The 25,101-nt window shown below is 41.7% G+C and overlaps 1 protein-coding gene across 2 annotated transcripts in view; it reads right to left on the bottom strand.

Moving 5' to 3' along the window:
* The window catches only part of znf536 (zinc finger protein 536), a 205,201-nt gene that overhangs the window by 38,689 nt on the left and 141,411 nt on the right, over window positions 1-25,101 (bottom strand). For both annotated transcript variants that reach the window (XM_041033530.1, XM_041033538.1), the window contains 2 exons: window positions 13,594-13,752; window positions 5,084-6,868 (listed from right to left, as the gene is read on the bottom strand). In XM_041033530.1, coding sequence (XP_040889464.1) covers window positions 5,084-6,868; window positions 13,594-13,752 — 1,944 coding nt within the window. The remainder of the gene's footprint in view (window positions 1-5,083; window positions 6,869-13,593; window positions 13,753-25,101) is intronic.

The following is a 25,101-nucleotide window of genomic DNA, read 5'->3' as shown; positions in this document are numbered from 1 at the left end:
GTAAAAAGCTTCATTTGTTATGCCTACCTTTCTTCCACTTAAACCAGAAAAAGTGAAAATTACACCAGTAATGCCAACTGTGATCCACTACATCTGCGCTTCACAGCGAGCCCACCAATCCCACCATATGTCTTTAATTATCATCATTGCTTTACGGAACCTGTTTCACACATACACATACACACACACACACACACACACACACACACACACACACACACACACACACACACAAACACACCAGCCTTTTATTGTAAGCATGAAAGCATGCGTTTGAATGTTTGCCTGTGCTTCATCAGCGAACAGATGTATAGATGTGTGTGTGTGTGTGTGTGTGTGTATGGTCTATACATTTCTTACACATTGTTCTAAAATGACCTCAGCACTCATGAGTTCAAACCCCTGACAGTGACGGCAGGCTGGAATGCATGCCCTCTGACAGAGGTAATTGGCCACTGGTGAAACAACCGGTGCTGCATTTAAGATGAAAACCATATTTCCTTTTCCTGCACGCACATGCACACACACACACACACACACACACACACACACACACACACACACACACACACACACACACACACACACACACACACACACACACACACACACACACACACACACACACACACACACACACACACACAACTCAATCATATACTCTTTGGAGTTATTTTGTTATAAACTGTTGTAATTTACTCTTTTCTCCACTCAAGCTGCTTCAGTTTTTTTTATTTACATGTTATCTACATTCCCTTGAATGTCTTTCAACAAGTCAACAACCAGAGAAGTGGTATAAACTATTCCTTCCAATCAGAGGTGGGAATGGTTATGTTGACTAGCTAGCAATTTGGTCAGGAAGACTGGTGCATGTTAACTGTACCCACACTCTTGCTTAAATCAAAAAATGTCTTGTAAATGAAATGCATTCCTGTTTATTGAAACCGAAGCCTGTGGAAAACGTGATATTTCCTCACAGAGGAAGGTTTTCATTTCAGATCACTGATCAGTATTGTTAAACTACCACCTAGCTCTTATCTAATGCTTAAATTAGCAGACTTTCAGTCATTACATTCAGTCCAAGAGAATCTGCTTTTTACTGTTGCTACATTACTGTGCTTCTTGTTGTTATATGGATTCACTCAGGCGTCGCTATATGTGTTCATCCTCTTAGCTCTACAAAAATAGACTCTTTTTTTTAGTGTCGTCTAATGTGTGTACAGGAGGTGACTCTCTTCGAGAGTTTTTCTCAGCAACAACAAACACCAACAAACAACAGCACTTTTGAGGAGAACTATGGAGCACATTGTGAGAGTACTTGTAAATAGGGAGTGATGGGTCTAATTGATGTGAGAATATACAGCATTCCCCTCTCTTCTCTCTCTTTCTCTCCTACCCACTAACACTCTGTTTATGTAGCGTACTTCTCAAATTGCAAGAGGTGCTCAGCTACGAGTAGCTTTCTCAACATGCCCATCCAAGTCCTACAGTTCTATCAACACCTCTCCAGCCTGTCAATCCCAACCTTCTAAAGATCTGCCACACATTAACTATATTAAATGAACGTGGGGTTTGAGATAATGTAAGTAATACAATGTGAGGAGCAACGTTCGCAAGCAGTCATGGCATGTACAGCGCTGTTTGAATAATGTAATACTTCATGTTTGATAATGCATGGCTATAGATAGGTCTCCACTGCAGCCAAGTATTGATTGTGTTAAGCACATCTACAGTACAGCAAATGGTGTGGGTTCATATCAATCTTTACACAGCATATTGTACCTCAGTAACCAGATACCTTGTCTGATTACAGAGACCTCAGGGCCACTGCTGCTGTTAATGACATTTATTGACAAATTCTGGGCCAATTTAGGGAGGTGTGGTCTAAAACTACAGATGTGTGAATGTGCGTGTGTGGATCATATATGTGTGTGTTAGTTATATGTCAAAGTGCAAGTAGATTCATGTGTATTGCACCCATTTTTTCCCTCCTATGGGCATACAAATGAAGAGACGGCCACTCCAGACGTGCAGTGCGTGCCCTACAACAAGTACCATAGATTCAGAGGAGAATTTCAATATTAATGATTTATGCTGTATTTGCATACAAACCTAATGCAAACCCACTCCAGATAATCACATTTTGCCAGGTCTGAATTGAGTTTTACGGACGTCTTTGCTACCCCCACCTTCTCCACCCACCAAATAATACTGGAATGTGTGGCTCTTGCTCGTCATGCTGCGGGTGACCCCAAACACAAGGGGGTTTACAAGTGGACACATAAAGAGAGGCTGCAATAATGTGTTTTACTATTAAACAAGTGTGTCTGGCTTTTTTTTTCATCCAGCATTTATCATATAAGTGTAGTATGTATGGCAAAACTGGTGGCTTTCACAACAGTAGTAGTGATAGCAGTAACTTTAGTACAAGTTTGAGACGCTATTTACATTTTATGCTATTTTATACTTCTGCTCTTCACCCACCACTTTTATTTGGCCACAGGTATCACTAGTTTTGAAGATTAAGATTTTACATAAAAAAAAAATTCTGATTCAGCTTCTAAGAATAAACAATCCACAGAATACCAAGTACTTAAAAATAGCTTCACCATGGCCAGCTGGTGCTTTAGAATTAATAATCAAATACTATCATATCACATAACACAGACAGGAAAAATTCTAAAAACATTTTGCTGTTAGTCATTACATTCTTGTACTTTAAAAGAAATAAATTTAAATATAGGGCTTTTACCAGCAATTGAGTATTTTTTTTTTAATTTTGTGGTATTTATTATTTTACTTAAATAAAAGATAAAAAAAAAAACCTGAGCAATAGTAACAGACTTAGGACAAAGAGAGGAAGTAGTTCTATGTACTTGTAGGAATAGTAGTGGTAGTAGTAGTAGAAAGAGAAGACTTAAGAGTTGCTATTTACAGAACAATAAGCTGTGTAGTTGTAGTATCAGTAACAGTATAAGTAGTAATACTGCTTGATGTTATAGCAGTAATAGTAAAAGCACAAGTAAAGCTGTTTCTGTAGTAGTAGTAATGATAGTAAAGAGCAGTACTGGTGGCTGCTGTGGAGCGACTGTAATACTAGTAATCATCACATCAATAGTTTTAACAATGGGTTTACAGGGAGGCTATAGCATGCAGTCCATCAGAGGTGCACAGGTTAACACTGACAGACAAACACACTCATGTTCACACTTATCAGCAACCAAGAGCCTCCAGTTCATTTACTGGCAAGTCTTTGGGCTGTGTGAAGAAACCTGAGCTTGCTTAGGAAATTTGTGGTGAGAGTGACCCGTCAAAGAATCTTCCTTTCAAAGTATCATTCTGGTTCACAGTGAATTCAGCTGGGTCTTTACTACAAATATATTAATCCATAAAGCTTTTGAAGTCAGTAAAAGTGCCTGAAAGAGCTTTGCTTGACACACAATATATATTACGGTGCTATATTATCTGATACATACTGTATATCACTGTAACAGTACACACACATTGCTGATGACTGGGATGGAAGTAGAGTTTGACAGGGCAAGTCGCACAAGGTCACACTAACTACAACAACTCACATGTCTTGATTTGCCTCGTGTTTCCTATAATCCTTTATATTTTTTTATGCTATCTTGGTAAATATTTATTGCCAGGAAGTTGGATAGATAATGAGTGGTTGGGATTTCTAATTGAAATGAATGACTGACTCAGACCAGGACAAACTAACCATATGTAAGAACGGCTTTTGTTCATAGAGAAAGTCAAAAGGCAAAAGGATCTGACCACATGACATAGTTTTCTATCACAAGCCTTCTGATCAGACAGTGGAGCATTCTCACACAAAGGCATTTCTAAACTAAATGAAACATACAAATATGTTTACGCACCAATCTTTTATCATTAAAATGCTTTCACCATGTCGAGATATGCAGAGAGCAGAGCCGACAGCCGCTAAGATTTTGTCAAATGGAAAGGTCAGATAAACACATGTAGCTGCATTGCTTCATTATCAAAGAGGTCACTGTAATGATGGGTTAATGCATCTTTTACGAATGTGTGCCTGTAAACATGAGCTCTGTATTCTATAGGAAAATTGTTCCATTCTCTTATCCACACAAATATGCCAAACATGACACCTTCACTAAGAGACAGCAGTTCAATAAACACTGTACACTGTAGTCACAACTTAATTAATGAATGCAAAAAAAAAAAAAGAAATCGTTTTTGTACAATTTATCATTATTTAGGATTTGTTAGTTTGAATTAAAAATGGACAATTTCCAAATCATTCAAATGTCTCAGTTTGTCTCTGACAGGATCTCACCCTCCGCAAAAGCTAAGAATCTGTCTCTATTCTGCATTTTCTAAGTAGAATGTATAAAGTCAGTGTTTTAAAGCTCAAAGAAAGCAAACAAGCCCAAACTTGGGTTTTTACTTTCTTCCTATAGAGATACTTTAGCAACCTCCCCTAAACAGCAAAAGAGTATTGTAAAAAAGAAAAGAAAAAGGACTTCCTTCTTCAGTCTCAAGGAGCGGCTGTAACCTTAGCAGAATCATGAAAGTTGACAGTTCATTTTTCACAGGGTCATAGATCGACGAGTCTTATAAAGTAATGGGCTTTTGGGAGCCAGCTTTATGAGAGCTAAGATAGTTAAGAGACATGTGGAGGAGATGGCATGGGGAGCTGAGGTCCTGCTCTGACTCATCCAGGGTTATTCCCTTCATGCTGTGGGGTGGGAGGGAGGCGCTGCACTCCCAGTAATATAAACGTGTAATAAAGATTAATCTGTTGCTAGTCGCCAGGCTGATAGCTTCTAAACTTGCTTGAAATAAGGCTAAAATCACTTCAGAGCCAATCTCGAGACCTTTAGTGAGTGTCTGAGATTCCTTTGTGGGTGTCAGGGAAAAAAAAGTATATATGTTTGTCTTGTGTGTTCAGTGTTTATGTGTATGCAGTGCTGGGAAAATTGAATTTGTGTTTCAAACACATGCGTGTGGTTTTCTGCTGGTATAGGTGTCTGTGATGTACGTATGTGTGAGCCTTACAGCTCTTACAGTGCCAGTAGGGGTTAAACACACTCACCAGGTGCATCTGGCCTCTTCATGGCCCCAGCGGCTGCTCCTCCTACTCCGCCTCCCAGGCCGTTGAATGCGGGGATGTTGTCATTGCTGTAGGCTCTGAGGACAGACAGCATGTTCATCTGCTGCTCTAAGTGGGTCTGCTGCTCAGCCTTCAACAGTCCTGGAGGACCTCCGGGAGACAGGAGGCCCAGGCCCTGTTGCCACTGCTTCTCCAGTGGCAGAGCTTGGCTCTGGGCTTGGGGAACCAGAGAAAGTGGTGTCATGGTGGAGGAAGATGCTGCCAAACCAGCTCCACTCCTTGGGGGCAAGGAGGAGTCATCTTGGAGATGTTTGGGGTGGTTTTGGATATGGTCTGAAGCTGGACTTCCTCCTTCCTCTCTGTCCATGTCCATTTGCCCATCCTCATCTCTTTCCTCCTCCTCTTCAGCCACTCTTCCCTCCACTTCCTCTTCATCAGAGTGATTCTGTTGCTGCTGTCTCTTGGGGGTGGTTGAGGGGGTCTCGCTGGCGCTGTGCAGCCCAGCCTTTCCAACCTCATCATCTGATCCTATCTGGTCCTCTTCAGCCTCTCCACGGGCATTCCTTTCACCAATCTGGTCATCCCTGGCTGAAGATGCTCCTGCAAAAGCCCGGCTAGGTAACTCCAGACCCTGCTCTGCTGGGGCTACATAGCCTTGAAGACCCTGGTCGGCCCTCGGTGATCCGTCATACAAGCCACCAAACCGTCTGTAGAAGTCGCTCTGGAAGGGATTGTAGGGCTGGTCCATGTGGTTGTTCCAGCCTCCCTGGCTTTTCTCTCCATCTTTGTCTCCATCTTTGTCAAGGGCCACACCAGAGGTCTTGGTGTTGGAGGAGTGAATGGTGGAGGTGGTGGGAGAAGTCTCTCCATGAAGCTCCTTGCCTGTATCTGACCGCTGCAGCTGGGCCTTACCCAGGTGGTTGGCCTGGAGGTGCAGAGCCATGAGCTCCAATGAGGAGGTGGAGAAGGAGCAGAAGAGGCAGCCATGCCATGCCACATTATCATGGATGGTGACTGAGGAGCCGGGCAGAGATCCAGATGCAGACTCAGGCCGGACTGACACAGACAGATCAAGTGGTTCATACTGGGACCCAGGCTTGCCAGGATCTGAGTTCTGTTTGGCTTCAGCCTTTTCCTCTCTGTCCTGGTCAACCGAGATGGCCCGCTTGGCTTTGGGCTCACCATTATCATGGTAGAGCTGGGCTTGGAGCTGGGCTGGACTCTGGTTGTCCTTCAAATCCTTCTTCATGGAGCTGAGGACAAAGCTGTCCATGAAGGCCTGAAGAGAACCTTGAAAGTGAACTCCATTTCCCATCATGCTTTGGTAAGCCCTGCTTAGGTCAGAGAAACTGGCGGGATTATCAGCTGCTGTTGAGACAAGGGAGGACGGGCCATCAGCAGTCTTCATGTTCTCAGCTGAGGAGGCAGAGTCAAAACGGCGGTCTCCACGCTCACGCTCTCGGTCATGCGGAGACATCATGCTAGCTGATGCCCACTGATGTGGCAGCAATGGACCTGCCCTGAAGTCCAGGTTGGGAGGCATTCCTTTGAAAACATTACGGAGAACATCTGGTCGGGCAAAGATGCCACTACCGGCTGTCTTCCCATGATCCTCTTTGTGGTCAGAGGAAGGGGTGTGGCCAGAGGATGGGGCTGAGGTGGTGGAGCCATTTTGACGCTCACGATGGTGGCGCTCCAGGTGGTACTTCAAACTGGCAGACTGGGTGCCGGCATAGTCACAATGAGGGCACCGGTAGGGTTTCTCTCCTGAGAGGTCAAGAAAGAGACGGAGAAACAGAAAGGGAAAGAGAGGGAAAACAGTGAATAATTAACCTGATTATTAGATTGAATGGATATCAAAATCTATTTATTGGAGCAGGGAATGTGGACCCTAGGGTCATGTAACCTCCCTGAACAAAGAAAATTAGGTCAAATGAGGAGAGCTCACAAAAAAGATATGCATTTCATTAAGAACTATAAAAAAAGAGGATATTTTTACAGCTGCCTCGCTTTTAGTTGACATCCAAACACATGCAATCTATAACTCCTCAAAAAAAGATGAAGGAAGAAAGTGAAAAACTGTAAAACAGAGGAAGGAGCAGTTTAAGAGGAAAAAAATAAAGCACACAGTGAAATAAACTGCCAAACAAAGTGATAATGAACACAGTCCTCTATTCAACCAGCAATCCCATGTCTTTTCTCCTCCATAGTCATCGGCTCTGCTCTTCTCGATGTGTGTGTGTGTGTGTCATTGCGTGAGTATTGGGATGTGGGTGTGGAGCAGGCATCTGAATATGGGTCGATCCAGCGTGATCCAGCCCCACCAAGTGAGCCATCACTCACATCAGCACAATAAAAAACATTTCACCATATGGTGCTTTCAGTCCACTATAAGAGATAATATTTTCAACTGACAACAAAACTGTCTCGATATTGTGTGTGTGTGTGTGTGCATAAGCAAGGGCAAGGGCTGAGTGTGTGGCTAGGTCTCCGTTTGTGTGTGTTTCTGTTCATCTGTGCGATGGAGGTGTGTGTTTGTGCGTGTGCTTGCAGTGGGGTCATCATGCCTGTGTTCTTGGCCTTGTTTGCTGTCAGACCTGTGCCCTGATGATGAGAGTGCAATTTCTCAGATATTCCCTATTTGCAGTTTATCTTGAGAAGCATAAATCAGCCACGGCATAAGATCTCCCCAACCACTGCCACACTGCAGTGAACTGAGAGTAAAAATATGGATGATATGCTACTATGCAAAAATAAGTCAATGAGTATTTACAAAAAAAAAGAAGAAGAAACGAAACATGCAGGCGACATATGTGAACCACATGCTTGTTGAAGTGAAGCCCTCTGATAAAGAATAATATGATTCACTACAGGATCCACAGATCAAAGTGATTTATATTAAAGTAAAAAAAAAAAAAGGGTGAATCTGTTTCGTAACATTTACATATATTTATTTATGCTGCTCGCCCATATTCATGAATATTCTTGATAATGGTATAACACCAGCATTATTCTGCCAGAAGTGGATCTTCCATTGGAATGATACTTATGTTGAAATAGAACACATCCTGCTAGCAATTATAATAGGCTTGGAGTCTGAGCCAGCTTTGGATTCATTAAACAATGAACAGAGAGGGAAAAAATGCTAAGCTTGATTTTTTTTAATTTATTTTTTTTTTTTTAATGTATACATATAAAAAGTTCCCAGAGTGGAATTTCTGTCAGAGGGATAACAGCAACTGTCTGAAAAGACAGGAGTACTGGTGGAAAAAGGGATAAAAAGGGGTGATTGTAGTGGTTTCTTTTTTTGTGGATGAACATTTCTATATATACAGTATATGGACTTAAAATGTTTAGATTATACACATGGAAACCATTTTATAAAAGAAAAAAAAGGCATTGTTACGCAAGGCTGGCTTGAATGATTTAAGTCGGGCTGTGTAGTAAATCATGGATATAATTAGCAAATGGCATACTGCTCAAGTAATTTATCATTATTTAGAGGGCACCATTCCAGAAAAAGACTCTGCGATCTGCAGACCTACTGCAGAGTTCTCAAATAAAGGGCCACAAACACCAACTCAATACAATATTGATACAGGAGAGAAAAGAATAGGAGGGTATACAAAAGAAAATTGAAGGTGGAAATGCTGAAGAGAACGGGGACAAAGAATGAAGGAGGCAAAAAAAGGAAAAAGAGCATGCAGAGAGACAGATAGCCCTGACTATAGATAGAAAGACAGTGATTTGATATCTTTTCTCTTACACAAGAGTGGCTATGAAGCATAGAGTATATTTAAAATAAACCATACGAGATGAGCTTTTAACCCAATAAGTGCTTCTCCTGTGAGCTGCCGAACAGAGGCTCAGCGCTGATTTAATAAGGAAACGTCCCTGATGCAAATGATCATTCTCAATTCCTCTAACTGGACAAAATGATATTCTAGGAGCCAAATTAGACAGAAATTAGACTGATCTGATCTTTTTTTTCCTCCTCTGTTTTTTCTTTCCTTATAAAAGGTTGTTAATGTTCATGAGAGGAAAATAAAGATTAATGTAGCATATACATATCTAAAATGAGAATGAAAATCACAGAAGATTGTGAGTTTGACGCTCCCCTTTGATGTTTAGAGTAAGGTAAACTGAAAAGAAATACACATGCTCTCCGAGAGTGATCACTTTATTCCCATTTTCTATTAAAATTAAGAATTTAAATATATGTGGAGCGAGTCAGACAGACGACAAGTGCATTTCTGCATCTATTTGTGTTTACGTATGTGCGTGCGCGCCATTTGGAATGTGTGTGAACACATGTTTATGCATGTGTGTCGGCCTGAGCCTGTGTGTATGTATGTGTGTGTGTGTGTGTTTGTGTCTTAGAGGGCCATTTGGACTGGCTAAGACATCTGCTCCATCATACGTCAGGGGCCTGGTGTGACATCTGGGGAATATACTGTATCCTGCCTTGCAACATTACACACAATTTACTGCTAAAGGTCATTATGTACCCGTTAATCCACTTTTAATTGATATCAGCGCAAACAGCACAACCTCCCAGCCACATGACAGATCACTGCCACCACAAAACCAGGAAATTGCTATTTGGGAGTTAAAAATAGACTGGCAAACTTTTTTTTTTTGCAGTTGTCCTTCTTCACTTTGTCGTACTACTTTGGACATTTTGTTCCTGACAAAGGTGAATGATGGATGGGTAAGACATGCACCACCATAGCTTCCTTAACTTTGACTCACAAATTTAGAGCTCACAAACACCTAAGTGACACCTTTGTTGCCATAAGTGATCCTTTTCCTGACTGCTGTACTGGGATCTGCTCCTCAACAGTATGTTTGCATGTACTAATTTCATCTGAATCTGTGTGAAGAGTGACAGCACCACAGAAACACAAGTAAAGATAAATATCCAAAACCTGAACAGAGTCAAGCCTCAATCCCATCCATTCTTAAAGAAGATGTGACTCTTTAAAAGACAGGCCACAAATATATAGTTCCTTAAAGAAAAGTTATTTCCCAATGCAGCTCTAGTTTTGAGCAAATGTTACTCAAACGGTAACATATATCCCCAACAAACAGTACATTTGTTGGGGATTATTTTTAGCTATGGATTAGTACACATTTGATGCTTTAGAGAGTATTTACAGCACCAGGGTCGTGCATGTGGAATTGACTCTGAATATATTGCAGTGACTGTGTTCATTGTAATGAATTAACATGTCACCCAGTGCAACGGTGTCTCATTGATGTGCTTTTAATAGTTTTTGGACAACAATGGAGCTCTGAGGCACACGCATGCATCCACCAAGTGGCAAATGTGATATATTAAATTTAAGTGTCGTTGTATTGAAGATACTATATGGCAGTGATGGGAAATGGAGGGAAGAAAAAAAAACAGAAAAAAAGGGAGCACTGAGGAAAAATATATTAGGAAGGAGATACTCAATGAATGAGGAGAAAAGGGAGGAAGGAGGGAGCAAAGGAGTGAGAGGAATGGAGTGGGAGATCACAGGTCCCTCTTGATTCATCCTGATTACAAGGTTAGGTTAAGGTTAAGTGACATGGGCAAGTCCTGCCTCTCTTCTTTCTCTTTCTCCCTCTCTTTGTCTCACCCTCTCATCGTTTAAAGGTGAGCAGGGACTCTTATTGGTTATGCAGCCCTGCCTGAAGTTATGTGTGGCTATTGTCAAGAGCGAGGACCTTTTTATTTTTTACACACAGCTGCTTACTGCTAAATAGTGCCTTGTCCAGAAGGGGACAATCTGGGCCTCTAATTGCTGTCACTGAAGCCTAGATTCATTATGTGACTTTCCCATTAAAATGTGAGCATTAATTTGTATAATGAAATATCACCCTCTGCAGTGTGTTCATTAGCTGTGGCCCCACACTGTAGCGCCACAGCAGCACAATGTTAGCTACCTAGAAAACTGTGGTTAATTTTGCTAATGGATATTTTCCCACTCACTGTTCAAGAGGAAATTAATACTGTAACATTAGCTCTTTAACTTTTGGAGAAATTTAAATTCACTTCATTCCTTTCAAGCTGGTGTTAGTCGCTCATTAATCTCCGCGTTGCGTTGCACAATGCTGCCTCGACCGGCTTGGTAGGCAATTCCATTGTGTCACTCACATTGCATTAGGATGAAGGGGAGCTCGGCTGTCATCTGTGAATTTCTCTGCATTGTCACCAGAGCACAGAGAGGATCTTTAGCTGCTGTAAAAGTCATCTTGTGGATGTAATCAGGATGTCACAGTGGAGCTGGTATGATTAGGTTATAGGAGTGATTTAAAGGCCACATGTTGGGGATGCATCAAGCTGTTTTTCTCTCCACATGTAGACCACCACGCTAAACCTGTGCTTAGATAGGCTCACATCCAAAGATACATTCCATTTCAAGAGGCAACATCCTTTCTAACCTTTCTCACTTTTGCTCTTAGCTCCAGATTAAGCCTTTTATTTTATTGTATTTTGGAGATATGAATGGATACACATAAAATATACTGTGTGGATGAAATTAGATGGGCCTTCTTGTCTGTGTGTGTTTTGCCAAATGAATTAACGCCAGGCCTGGGCTGAGGTCTCCGCTTTCTCCATGATAAAATATGGCCCTCATGGGTATCCTTACTGTACTACTCAAAGCAGACATAACTCAGCTCTCTCACCACCAGATAACAGATGCTTCCCGAAAACCACCACCGTCTCTATCACAGCTCGGCTGTGACCTGGATGTACTATTTAACATAAGGATCTCAATTATGTGCGTATACACCAGATGTGTTAGCATGCTACAATATAAAGCTTTCCCTCTAATTCCTCTCCAGATCTGAGGTACAGTATGTGTCTCTTATTAAGGAGAGCAAAGGGGGGTTACAGCACTGGTGGTCTCTCATTCTGCCTTTTAAGTGCATGGAGAGGGAAAAAAAAAGCAAAGGAGACAGAGAAGGAGAATAAAAAGCGAAGCAAGCATTGATTTTTCTCAGCTGTAAGGGATTTCCATTTTCAGTTGTGAGCGCTCCAGCCTCAGCGTCTCTACTCGCACCCACGGATTACTTCGTAGTGAAGTGTGGAAGCTAACAAAAAGGTCAGGACGGTCAAACTCAGCTTTTCAAGAACATATTGAGGAACTGAGGAGTACAAATGTTTGAGAGATGGAGGGGGAAATTTCTCTAAGTCATCTAAGTCATTTTTTTTTTCCTTGTACTTGTGTTCACATGATTCTGTTGGGTCCACTGACCCAATCAATCACACTGTCAGAAAGTTTTATGCCTCTTTTACTTTAACAGTGGTTAAAGTGTTTTCTCTGTTGTCCAGCCCGTTAGATGGCAAGATGTCTAAATGTGATAATTCACTCTTTCCACTCACTGTGAGATGAACTCAGAGGCGGGGAATCACCTTATTAACGTACATGTCACATATCAGGCCCACCAGCAAGAGGCAGGTGTCCTCTGTGTGGTCTAACTGTGACTTCAACCTGGATAGTCAGTGGGGCGTTTTCTACCTCAAAGTGGGTTAGAAACCTGGCTACTGTCCATAACCCACATCACTACTCTGACTGCATCCATAACCAGTGGACAGGTTATCACGGAACTGCCTGAGCCTGATTGGTGAGAAGTATGGCCAGAGAGAGTACACCGCTCAGAGGGTTAGAACGCATGACTGAAAAATAAAACTAAATCTATTAGGCACATCGTCTCACGCATATCCCTAAACTGTGGACAGGCCAGCTTTGTTTTGGCTTGAAAGTTATTCAGAGTTAGTGAGTGTGAAATTGCTCTCTGAGTGATGTCATCGGAGGACACTGAACCCTTGTTGTGTTAATTAGAGCTCAATGAAATGATGAGTATGAAAAAAACAGAATAACAACGGGCTTAAGCCGCAGTGAGCGACACTATTAGGAAACGTATATTCTTTCTTATGAATAGCTTTATTTATTTGTCTTTAGTGTCTATTTGAAGAAAATGTATTAAAATGTAAGAAAAAAAAACAGGATTATGATTTAAGTAAGAATTACATTGTGTGTTGATGAACTGGGATCACTGGGTTCTTATGGTGCTGCTTATGTTCAGGAAACTATGACCGTTTGTGCACTCAGTTTTGTAGTTTGCAAGGTAAGCAAATTTCTTTCTCTCTTTCTTATTTAATATGCAGAAATATTTCTTCACACATTACTTTTTCGTCCAGCATTAAAATAAATCCCGATTCATGCTTTTCCAGAGACAACTAGTGCAGTATTCATCAATTACAAAACTAATATGCAATCAATTAATCTGCATCATATCCATCATATCAGTGGCAGATTGACTCCAATATCTGATTAGGCCAATATTCATAAACCAATATGTCAGTCTAACCCCAGAAGGAATGTCAGTACAGTAGTAAAGTAAATTTTGCATGAAGTACAATAAATGTTTAATTGCTGGAGAAATGCACTCAATGCCTGGACTTGGCTGAAGGAAGTGATATCCTTGGATGTACTGACCTGTGTGTATCCGAAGATGAACTTTGAGATGATGGGAGGTGCGGAAGGACTTGCCGCAGTAGGGGCAATCCTTGGAGGATGAGCCCAGACTCCTCTCACGATGCTGGGACAGAGGCGGCTGGATAGTCCCCGCTGCCTTCCCCAGGTCCTCCCCAACATCTGGAGCACACAGAGAGACAGCACAAGGAGGGAGAGACAAATGGAAGGTGTGTTGAGTGCCACTTCAAACCAGCCCTCCACACATCACAACACAACACGTTTTTTTTTTTTTTCCTCCTCTGTCTGTCTCTCATTGTCCCTCGTTTCCCTTGCTCAAATGTGCGAACGCCACACAAAGTCAAACACATCAAACAGGTTCACGGGCCGCGCTATTTTCCTCGCTGACAGAACGCTGACAGTTCATAAGCTTTTCAGTTTCTTTAGAAACACCATAGTCCTGAGATACACCCCCCCCCTCAACTCAAACACACCCTCCCTCAACACCACCACCTGCACCACCACCGCCTCTCCTTTCTCCTCCTGTTTTTCTTTTTTTATCCTTGCTATCATCATCATTCCTATTAAGCATATGCTAGATTGCAGTAAAAATTAACAATACAAAATAAGACAGAAAGAAAGAGAGAAGAAAAAAAGAGAGAGATAAATTGGGCTATGTCAGCATCGCAGGATCTCCTCGCATCTCTTCCTGCGACCTGATTTTGACAAGTAGTTGTCAGAGATATGATAGGGTGATAACGGCTTTGACCCCGCCCTCTGCCACTTCCTCTGCTCACCAAAAAACGATGATGCATAGTTTAGTGCAGCAGCAGTCTGTTATCAACACAATCACCCTCTGAATATGAATCTAAAGATGAGTGGCAACAACCTGGGAATGTGTTGACAGCAGCATAATCTGAGGTGAGGGTGTCATCGTCAGATTGTACACACCGGCCTTGTTGTACTAAAGGTTAAGAGCCTGTGATGTGCTGACAGTCATGAAATAGCGCAGAGTTTAGAAGCCTGAACGACAGTTAAGTTCAAAACACGCTAAAAAAAAAAAAAAATAACAAAATAAGAATAAGAAAAAGGAGAAAAAAATCTTGAAAGAAACAAAAAGAAATGCATAACAGATGTTTGATATGTCTTGTATCTTGAAGCTGTTAAATTAAAAATGGAGGTTCATCATCATCTCACAGCGCAGAACTGTCACGACAGATTTACAGATTTCATAACAAAGTATATAATTTCAGTGCTTTTTTTGGTGCAGGCTGCCATGTCAATATGAACATTTGTTCATTTGAAATGTGCACTGGTAGGCAAAGCAACTGGCCAGTGTGAGAAGTCATGAACTTTGTGCTCATGCATGAGAAACAGTAACACTGACCTTTTCTTGGCTAAGATTAAATAAATGTACAGACAAAACCAGTCTGTGGCAGTCACGGCTACATTTTCAACACAAACACAACAAACTGTGAGTCTGTGGCCTCTGTGGTAAAATAATAATAATAATAACAATAATAATAAAAGAATTACTCAGCATGTCAGTATGTGCGTGACCCAAATAAGCACAAATACAGTTAAAAATGTTATTTATTTTCCAATCTGGCACATGATTTGGTATGTGTGTAGAAAGGAGGGGAGGGAGCCGGGGAGAAAGAAAGAGAATCAAAATCGAGCAACCCACTTAGGCAACCACGCTGCACAATAAGGAACATTTTTTAACAGTAGCCTAATCTTTTCTCTTTTCTGTCGCTCCCCACCCCATTCCACCCCTCCTCTGTCGGGGAGTCAAATAAGGTTTACAGAATGGAAAGACCCCAGTCAGCAAGTCCCCCTCCACACTGACACTAGGCACACAACTCCATTCAGCAATGCTGCTATCAGGCTGAAGGCTATTTATCACAACTGAAACTGAAAGGCAACCTAAATGTAAGTCTGTGACAATACACAGATACTAAATACCAGCTGCTTCTACTTGGGCTTGGCAAATGCGTGGTTTAATTCTGTGTACTAACGAGGAGAGAGAAGATTCTGAGGCAGGTTTTAAAAGCAGATGTTAAACTGTGGATCTTACTTTTCCCATAAATTTAAACAATACGTGACAGTAGACTACACAGAGAGAGTCACAGAAGTGGAAAGAGAGGACTGGAGGAGGAAAGCACAGAGAGAAAAAAAAATCCCATACATTATCCATGATTTCCACCTGTATAGTGATAGGGACTGAGGACTGGCCTTCCAAAAATGAAAGGAAAATAAAAAGTGAAAACTCAAAATATCAAATCAACTTAAAGGGAATTTTAACCTTGATGCAAATGACACTCAACTCAAATTGTATGTAAAATATCACAGGTGAAAATATAATTTCCTGCATAATGCCGGTACTGTGTGAACACATCAGCTGCACCCCCCCACACCCTGTTCTTTTGCATTTTCATTTGAATGCATTTAAAAGACATCCCGTAGACAGAAAATAAATAAATAAAATTGAATACAATTCCCCCAGTGCTTGGTCCAGGACTGCACCATACTGTAGCCATAGTCGCCTCCTCATAAACATATTTTGAGCGGTCTACTGTACAGATCCCCTTTTGGCAAAGATTCCCCAGATCGTGTAACAGACACTGGCCCACCTGCCCACCCCAGATGGGGATAAAATTAAAAAATCCAAAACACAGATTAGAAGCAGGACAAACACCAGACCACACTTCCAAACACACAGACACGCACACATACACAAGCTTTACATGTCTGTCTCTCTCTGTCGCTCGCTCCCTCTCTCTCTCTCACACACACACACACACACACACACACACACGTCCTTGTGTGTCAGGGTTAATAGTGCTCCTGTAAGAGGAAGACACACTACTGAGAGGATGAGAGTGTGCTCTCCTGGCATATAACAGCCCTTCAATAATAAATGGGCTTCACACATTCCTACACACACGCAGCGCACACTACAAAGACAAGTAAAACAGAACTTTGGGTGTGCTTCCTCGCTCTTCCTGGGAATGTGTATTCATGTGATTTGAGCGTATGCACACACGCACCTATATGTACGCACATGTGTGTGAGAATGCACGTCATATGCCCAGGCGCTGGCTGGGTGTCCACTATGCTTGTCTTTAATCAGTTGACTGATCCGCAGCTTTTAATGTGGCTGTTCCAATTACTGTAAAAGTCATCCTGCTTCATATAACCACAAATATTGACACTTTATTGCACAACACATTTATGACATTTTGAAGGTCACCCTGTATATTAGGCGTCATCCTTCACAGCTGGGTGTTTGATGCGGGGAGAGACTCTCGATCGCCTGTTGACACCCAGCCGTAACTATCCTCTGAGTATTGATTTTCGTTCCCATCTTGCCTCTATTTTTTTTTTATGCAAAGAAGATTCACCGTAGGAGATGCAACATTAAAGTGATTGTCACAGGTGAGCCTTCGGCTTTTCATATACAAGCCTGTAAATGCCAGCTACTATTACTCTTCCACTTTGCTCACACCATTATACAACCTGACATTTTTGCACTTATATTAAGGATCTTTATATTTTGCCATTTTCATGCTGACATATTGTTAGAATTGCTACAATTTTATGTTTAAAAAGAGAAATACTGGTATTAGGGCAGCATTTAGGACACTGAAGACATACTAATAAAAACTGTACAAGGTCGGCAGGTTTTCTCCATACCTACTCTATGGCCAGTGCAATCCTGTGTGTATCATTGTTTTAAACGGATGATATATTAATGAAAACATATTTAACATGAAATAAACAAATTAATTAAAAGTGCAATAAAGATAGAAGTCAATCATAAAATTTTTCGGGGGTAGTTTTTTCTGTAACTGTAGCAGAGGAGGGTTCTTCATTATATCACAGGAGAAAAAAAAAACACTGTCTAGAATTATTTGATATTTAATATTTGACATTTAATAAAAGATCAGTATTTACCAGCCTGCGCATCTCTCTCATCTAAATTTGTTGCAAGTGTCAGAGGCCCCTACGGAGTTGACATGTTTTATTTCAGCCAGACCTCATTTTCTGGCATTAATCCCCACAATAGATCATAATCCATATCAAGAATAAAACCACTCATCTTTTAATTAAACATTCAAGCCACTACTACTTCTTTTTTTCCCCAAATTCTCCCATCAAACTCAAACATTCAAACTGTTTTAATCTATCGTCTATGAACCTCTCTCGCCTCTAACCCAGGAAAAACATGACAAACGCAGAACTGTGACTGTGCTAGTACAAGAATATCACAGAGGGGAAAAAAGAGAAATACATGTATAATTCAGCTGTATCTGATCTGAGACCAGCTCCTCTCCCCTCTGCCTTTACTGGTGTCACGGCGGCATAATGGAACATGCCAGAACAAAGGCTCTGAGATCAGATTGGAGCAGAGTTGAGCAGGCCATCTGGGAGGCAGGCTGAGTATCAGTCACTCTGCCTGCTGTCTGCTGCACTCACACTCATGTACACACACTTCCCCTCTGACTAACTGTGTGCGAGAGTGCAAGTGTGTGTGCAAGTGTGTGTGTGTGTGAGAGAGAGAGAGAGAGAGAGAGAGAGAGAGAGAGTGTGTGTGTGTGTAAAACACCTCACTCCCTTCCATCAGCACGTCACCAGGATCTTGCAACGGAACGACCGATGCATCGGCGCTGCGGAGATACGCCACCAGGGCAGCCTCAGCGTTTGACTGACAGATATGTAAACTGTAAGTTGATAAGGATCTGATATTTTTTATAAGATATATTCAAATTACAGCATGGCTTATCTTTACATCATAACATAATCCACATACACAGGAGTCCAACTGTGTGTGTGTGTGTGTGTGTGTGTGTGTTGGGACAGTGCAAAGGGACAGTTACAGGAGAGTCTCTTTTGTGTGTAAGTTTGAATACAGTGTGTGTGTGTGTGTGTGTGTGTGTTCATGTGAATACCACTGGGATAAGGCATGCTGCCTACTCCTTTATAGCGACCACACCCAGTTCCCATTAATGGAGGACAAAAAAAAAAAAAAAAAACATCAACAACAACAGCAAAAATAAATAGCAAAGCCAATGATTATGTGTGCATATATGGTGCCAGGGGTGTGGGTTGGTGGGGTGTGGGGGGTGGGGGGGTTGCCAGTCCTTAATGGTGCTCTTTCAATCACACTTTGCACTCTAAACGTTCTGTGGTTTTGATTAGTATGATATCACTTTCAGGAAATAAAACTGGAGGGGAAAAAAGCACATCAGTCATAAAAACACAAGATGTTTTGCGTCTTGCTCAGCCATTATTCTAATGCGTCACGTGACTCCTGTCGAAGCCCAGCGGCCTCTCCCCGTAGTCAAATAACTGACTGGGGGAGGAGGAAGGTGGTGGTGGTGGTGGTGGTGGGGAGGGGTTGACGGAAACAGTTTGAAAAGGGGAAAGATATTAAGAGAGATTGGGTGAGAGGGAGGGCGGGAGGGGAAAGAGAGAAAGAGTAAAATGTGATGACATCATTTGAAAGGCATTAGGCTTTTAAAAATGCGCCCGGGGGGACTTGATTTCCTTACACCAGAGCAACACAACACCATCCGGCCTGATGCTCGCTTGCTCTCTCTCGCTCTCTCTCTCTCTCTCTCTCTCTCACCCTCTCCCTCTGTGTCTCATACACACACACACACTCACTCACACTCGCACACAGATACACACCTCCCAACACCCCATTCCCCTCTCGTTCTTTTTTTGATTTGGACCACTGCCATCTTTGTGAGCGTCTGGTTCATGCGAGTTAATCAATTTGAGGTTTAGTTACACTGCTGATGCTAGCATTCTAGCCACTGCTAGAACGTAATCTGAACTCACAGAATTTATTAACCAAACACCAATTATCATTAAACACCACTGCATTATCCCCCTCCTTTTACTACCTGACAAGGACTACTTAATGAAATTTCAGATTAAAGTTATTTGGTCCATGATTTATGGGCATTGAGAAAGTCCTAATGCAAGGCTCTCTTGGTGTGCAGATGCTTTTGGTTTTTTTTTTTTTTTGTTTTTTTTTTATTTTCTTCGCTTTTGCTTTTTTTCTTTAATTTTTTTTCTTTTTTTTCTATGGGAGTACACCAGGGATATGAGAAGTCTCTGAGGTATTACAGCAACCAGGTCTAGACCAAGAAGAAGAAGAAGGAGAAAGGAGGGGGGGACCGGAAAAGAACAACTGTGCTCCAAATTTTACACAGCATCCTCACCTCATACTTGTTGTTTTACTACTGACCCTATCGAGCAACAGAGATAAGACCAAAAAGAAAATAAATTGTGAGAACAAAAAAAAGAATCGACAAAAATGAAAAATAAAGGAAATGCAAGTTGTTGTTTACCCCCGCAATGTTTGTGAGATGAAAACAGCAGCAGAATGTGTTACATATAAGGCGGTGGGGTAAACAGGGGCACCAGATGTTCTTTGATGTTAATAATGGCATTTATTATTAATATTAATTAGACCGCATTCAGCAATACATTTGGGCCATTTCCAAGTCAATTAAGCAAAATGGCATTCGGGAGATGTTGAAACGACATTTTAAGGCAGGTGTTCAGCAATCCCCTAATAAAACATTTTTGCAGCTCCTGAAAAACAACCCATTCTGAGGCAAATTTTATTTATTTTCTCTTTGTTAACTCTTCCTCAGTATTTCTCTCTCCTGTTGTGAACGTTACAGTTGCAACCATATCTCAAAAAAAACACACTGAGGATCAGTTCTAGATTTGGTACGCATTAAATAATTAAAATATACAGTATGTGGTGATTCTGATAATGCACACATGTTGTGTCCACACCCGAGCAAGTGCGTCCACCCAGATTAAGGAGGAGGGGGTGTAATCCAGATATGAAATCATGATTACAACCATGTTAACGATAATAAAAAGAATACTGTGAGGATTACTGACCACGGTTTTCCAAATGACCGCTTCATGAGCGGTGTGCATCCTTAAGACAAACCCAAATAGTCTCACTTTTAGTTTTTCAAATGTTTTTTTAATTTGCTAGGCCTAATCCACAAAGTCGAGTACACCAGTGCACACTTGTACCAGGACACTCAGTTCCCACTGCTGTCCTCACCAGCAGATACGAGTTCTACCAAATCTAATTAAACAACACAAGGCAGAGGCCTCACACCAGGGGGTGTCTTGTCTATATAATCTAAATAATCCCTGGCTATATGTGTAAGGATAAAAACTAAACACACACCCGTTCTAAAGCTTTATTTGGTTTAATCTAGACCTCTGAATAAGATCCTGCCACACCTCTCGGACCGAGCGTGTGTTTATGAGTGTGTGTCTGTGTGTGTGTGTGTGTGTGCTCATAGCTCTGCTTTTGGCAGCAGGCCCTTTTTATTCAAAGCTGGTGGAGGCAGCAGCCTTACAATGGTACATTAACAATCTGTGCGTTCATTTATCAGTGTGTGCGATGTGGACTCTCCGTTCATGGCGCGCTGCACTTTTCATGGCTGAAAATTAATGAACAAGCCTCCCCTCGCAACAAACATGCACCTGTGCTGCAGAGATGCTAATCACAAACATTTATATTTATTAGTGAACGCCCGCACTAAAACTGGAGTTGTGGAGGAGAAAAAAAAAAGAGGAGAGGATGGGAAAAACAGAAGGAGGAGAGTTAGGTCCCTCTTTCAACCTGTGTAATGAAAGGGTAGTAGTTCGGTTGTGCAGAATCGTGTTTTTTAAAAGCGATTTCTTGAATAAAAGGGAGGTGTTGAAGTGCATGATATCTATTCAGGGAGTATGATCTTCACTCTGTGAAGATTATTTCTCCAAAGCTATCAGGTGAAGGGCATTGTAAAAAAAAAAAAGTCTTAAATAGAAATTTCTGAATGGACCAAACCTCAGTCCTTATCATCGTACAGGTGGAAATGATGGACAGTCTTGACAAACACCTCTTCTGTTTAGGATGCTTTTTCCTTGCCTACTTTTTTTTTCCCATTCCTCTCTTTCCACTTCTCTCACTCTCATCTCTCACTCCATCCCTCCTTCTCCCCTCCTCCTTCCTACTCACATACTGACAGAAGGTGGCTCTCTCCCTCAGTAAAGGCTATGCCTCTGCCCGGCTAGGGGAAGAGGAATGGTGCCTGGCACCGGCCCACCTTTGTTTCCCCCCCTCCTCAAGTCTGTTTCAGGCTTCAAAGAGCATTAGAAAAAGACATACACACACACACAAACACACACACACATGCACATACAAATGTCTGAAGGAGCACTGATGTCTCACTAACTTTATCATTCTAGCAGGGTGATCATAGCCTCGTCGAGAGGCTGTGGATGATGCTTGAGGGTGTATGAGTGTGTGTGTGTGTGTGTGTGTGTGTGTGTGTATACGCGTTTATGTGTGTGTTGTCCACCACTGTCTGCATGACAGCACAAAAGGCAGATGGGGACAGAGGTGGGTGTCTTTTAGGACATGAAGACAAGAGCAATTACTAATGTGTTTGTCTGTGCATTTGTATACACACACTTGCCAATGTGTGTATGTGTGTGCTTGAGTGTGTTGTGCTATAATAATTAGGGTGTATATTCATCATGCCCCCTCTCAGTCTGTGTTGGCAGGAAGTGGTGTGGTTACCATTAGTGAAGGATGACTAGGTTGCTGTGTCTTTTACTGGGATACTGCTGGCTTTCTATTGATAGATAAATGCAAGGAAAGGAAAGGAAAGGAAAGGAAAGGAAAGATATATAAACTGAAAGAACTAAAGGAATAGAAAGAACAAGGGAATGAAACTTAAATAAATAGAAGGACAGAACTGAAACAAAGAGAAATTATGAAAATGTAAAAAAAAAATGAGAAAAGAAGACTAAGAAGAAAAGGAAAAAGATGATGGTGATAGGGCAGTGGAATGATGGGAAAGCAGAGGAAAAGAGAAATGAAATGAATTTAAACAAATGTAAGGACAGAATGGAAAAGGTGAGAAGATGATGAGGAGAGAGATGAGAAAAGAAGAAAGTGGAGAAAAGGAAATGGAGGAAGGCAATGCCAGGATAATGTGAAAGTAGAATAACAAAACTAAATAAAATAAAGAACTACACTTCAGATGCAGAAAGTCAGAAGATGCGAAATGAGAATCTGACCTGACAGGATATTGGTAAAAGACAGGAAAGGAAAGCAGAACAAGCAAGGGCCAAACTACAGCACACATATAGACTGCAGCCTAAAGATGACAACCACCCTGTTGCACTGCCCCTTTGACACAGAATAAAGCAGAACTCCTCCCTAAGCCACCATTGATTTCCTATTCATTCCCGTGCATGCTAAATCAACAGTAAGCACAATAGTCCAATCATCAAACTCAGCTACAGTACTACCACTTCTATCCCACCCTCAATCCACCTGGCACTGGTCAGAGTCTTTACTGTACGTGGCATCAATGCCTTGCACACCGCAGCCATTAGTGGCGTTATTTTCCATCAATGAAAATGAATCAATTAAGCCTCATTAAGGGTGCATATTAAGGTGGAGTAATTATCTGGTGGGGAATGTACAGTGATCGATAGCTCGGGAGCATAAATGTGCACTTAAAGACATATATTACCACAAGAGGCAATGAACACTTTTAACAAGGCCACTGTGGAGGGGGGAGCTAAAGTGGGTAAATCTGCTTCACGTCATGCATACATATTGTGTGTGTGTGTGTTTGTGTGTGCGTGTGGGTAAAAGCGAGAGAGGGACTATTTCTCCCACCATAGCCTGGTCAGACTGTAAATCCAGAGACCAAGGACGCGTCCCGTTTTCCTCTTCTATGAACTTGTCCAGTGTCTCGGAAAATGAAATAAAAAGATTTATACTGTAGCTGCAAACATCCTTCAGCTGTGTACGTATGAGCGTGTGTGGACGCGAGGCAACGACCACAAGAGATAGAGCCACGCTTTAAAAATAAATGAGAGAAAAGCCCCAATTTTAGTGAGAGGAGGGAAGTTTTTAAATGCTAGAGGCCTTCACCCTCTGGCCACCAGCATATAAACACACACACACACTTACATGCACAAAGTAACATGCACACACACACAATCCCATGCATAACGCCTATTAAAGAGCACGCTCTGTCCCAGTCGCATAATTTTAATTTGTTATGAAGGTCATTGACAGAAAGTAATAATCACCATTGGGGATCTAACAATTTGCCATTTCAGAACACTGAGGCACTGATGACTCAACTATTAATAGACTGAAGCGCCCCCACACCCACCCACCCTTGCCCCCCTGCCTCTACACCCCCTGTCCTCTTAAATGACTAAAAACAATTCCAGTATTTTTTTTTTTTACACTCATACACCACACACGCACACACTGCCTAAAAAATCATCATTTGTTATCTGTGGAGGGATATATGTCATTTGGGGGCAAATTAACTGGAAGCCTAAAAGAAACCTGCCGAGGGGGTATCTCCTGGAAAGAGACTTACACTGTAAAAAAAAAAAAAAAAAAAAAAAGTAAAGCAGACAGTTTTTAAATTCTCACTTTTGTTTCTTGCTTAATGCCTTAGCAGCGATGTCTTGCGCCCGAGAAAACGCCAGGGCTGTCTGCGCCGAGCTGATGAGTTGTTAAGCATTTTCCCCCCTTTTTGCAAACAAACACGCAGAGAGACACAATGACAAGTTTATTATAGACCAACTCGTTTATTCTCTGCTTTAGCATCACCCAAGCCATTCAGACATATGTGTCTGGCATTTGTCGCCAAACAAATAAGTCCGAGCTTAAGCTATTTTTATCTAGCGCAAGAGCGTTTGTTCTTTTTAAGTGATCGTCAGCGTTTGGGCCGAATAGAATGGGAGTTGGAATCCTTTATCTTTCAGAGGCTCAACAACTCAAGACTAATTACAAATTAATCTGGATCTGGATATCTGCAATAAGAGGGCCCCAATAAGAACTTGTGGTGTGCTAAGAGCGACTATCTGTTATACTGTATATTTATAGGGGAGCTCAACGCATGGAGAGGGAGAGGCAGGCTGCAGATGCAGGCGGCCAAAACCCAAAAGAGAGTAGCACATAATTGCCTGCTTTTCTATATCCAAGCAGCCACATCAAGGCTGAGGATTGTGGATATTAATAATTGATCATTAGCTTGATAGGGCAGCACGTGCTCAAGTTTTTAGGAGTGGAAGTTTGATGGCCGTTTTAGGTCTCTCCTCGGGGTCTCCAGCTATACTTGTGGAGAAGGTCAAGTGGGCTCACTGTTATAAATCAAACAGACTTGCCCTAAACAAAAGGAGGTCATATCAATATGAGCTGTTGTTTATTTAACTGCACTGTGTTGTTCGAAATTTCTCTTGCTGTTTTTTTGTTTGTTTTGTTTAAGGGCCTGCTGTGTTAGCGTTAAAAATCCACATGGTTAATCCAGATTCAGACAGAATGCAGGAGTGACGGCCGTGCAGTTTAAAGGACCAAACATACAGGAGACTAAAACACAATCCCATAGGTTGTCTGTGGAAGCAGCTTATTATAAACTACAATTACTTTTTATTGTAAGGCGGCCTCTAGAGGCTGAA

The sequence above is a fragment of the Toxotes jaculatrix genome, chromosome 1, assembly GCF_017976425.1.
Source record: "Toxotes jaculatrix isolate fToxJac2 chromosome 1, fToxJac2.pri, whole genome shotgun sequence".
In the NCBI taxonomy this organism is placed as follows: domain Eukaryota; kingdom Metazoa; phylum Chordata; class Actinopteri; family Toxotidae; genus Toxotes; species Toxotes jaculatrix.
The sequence above is the reverse complement of the archived record's forward strand: the minus strand, read 5'-3'. Positions and strand labels throughout refer to the sequence as shown.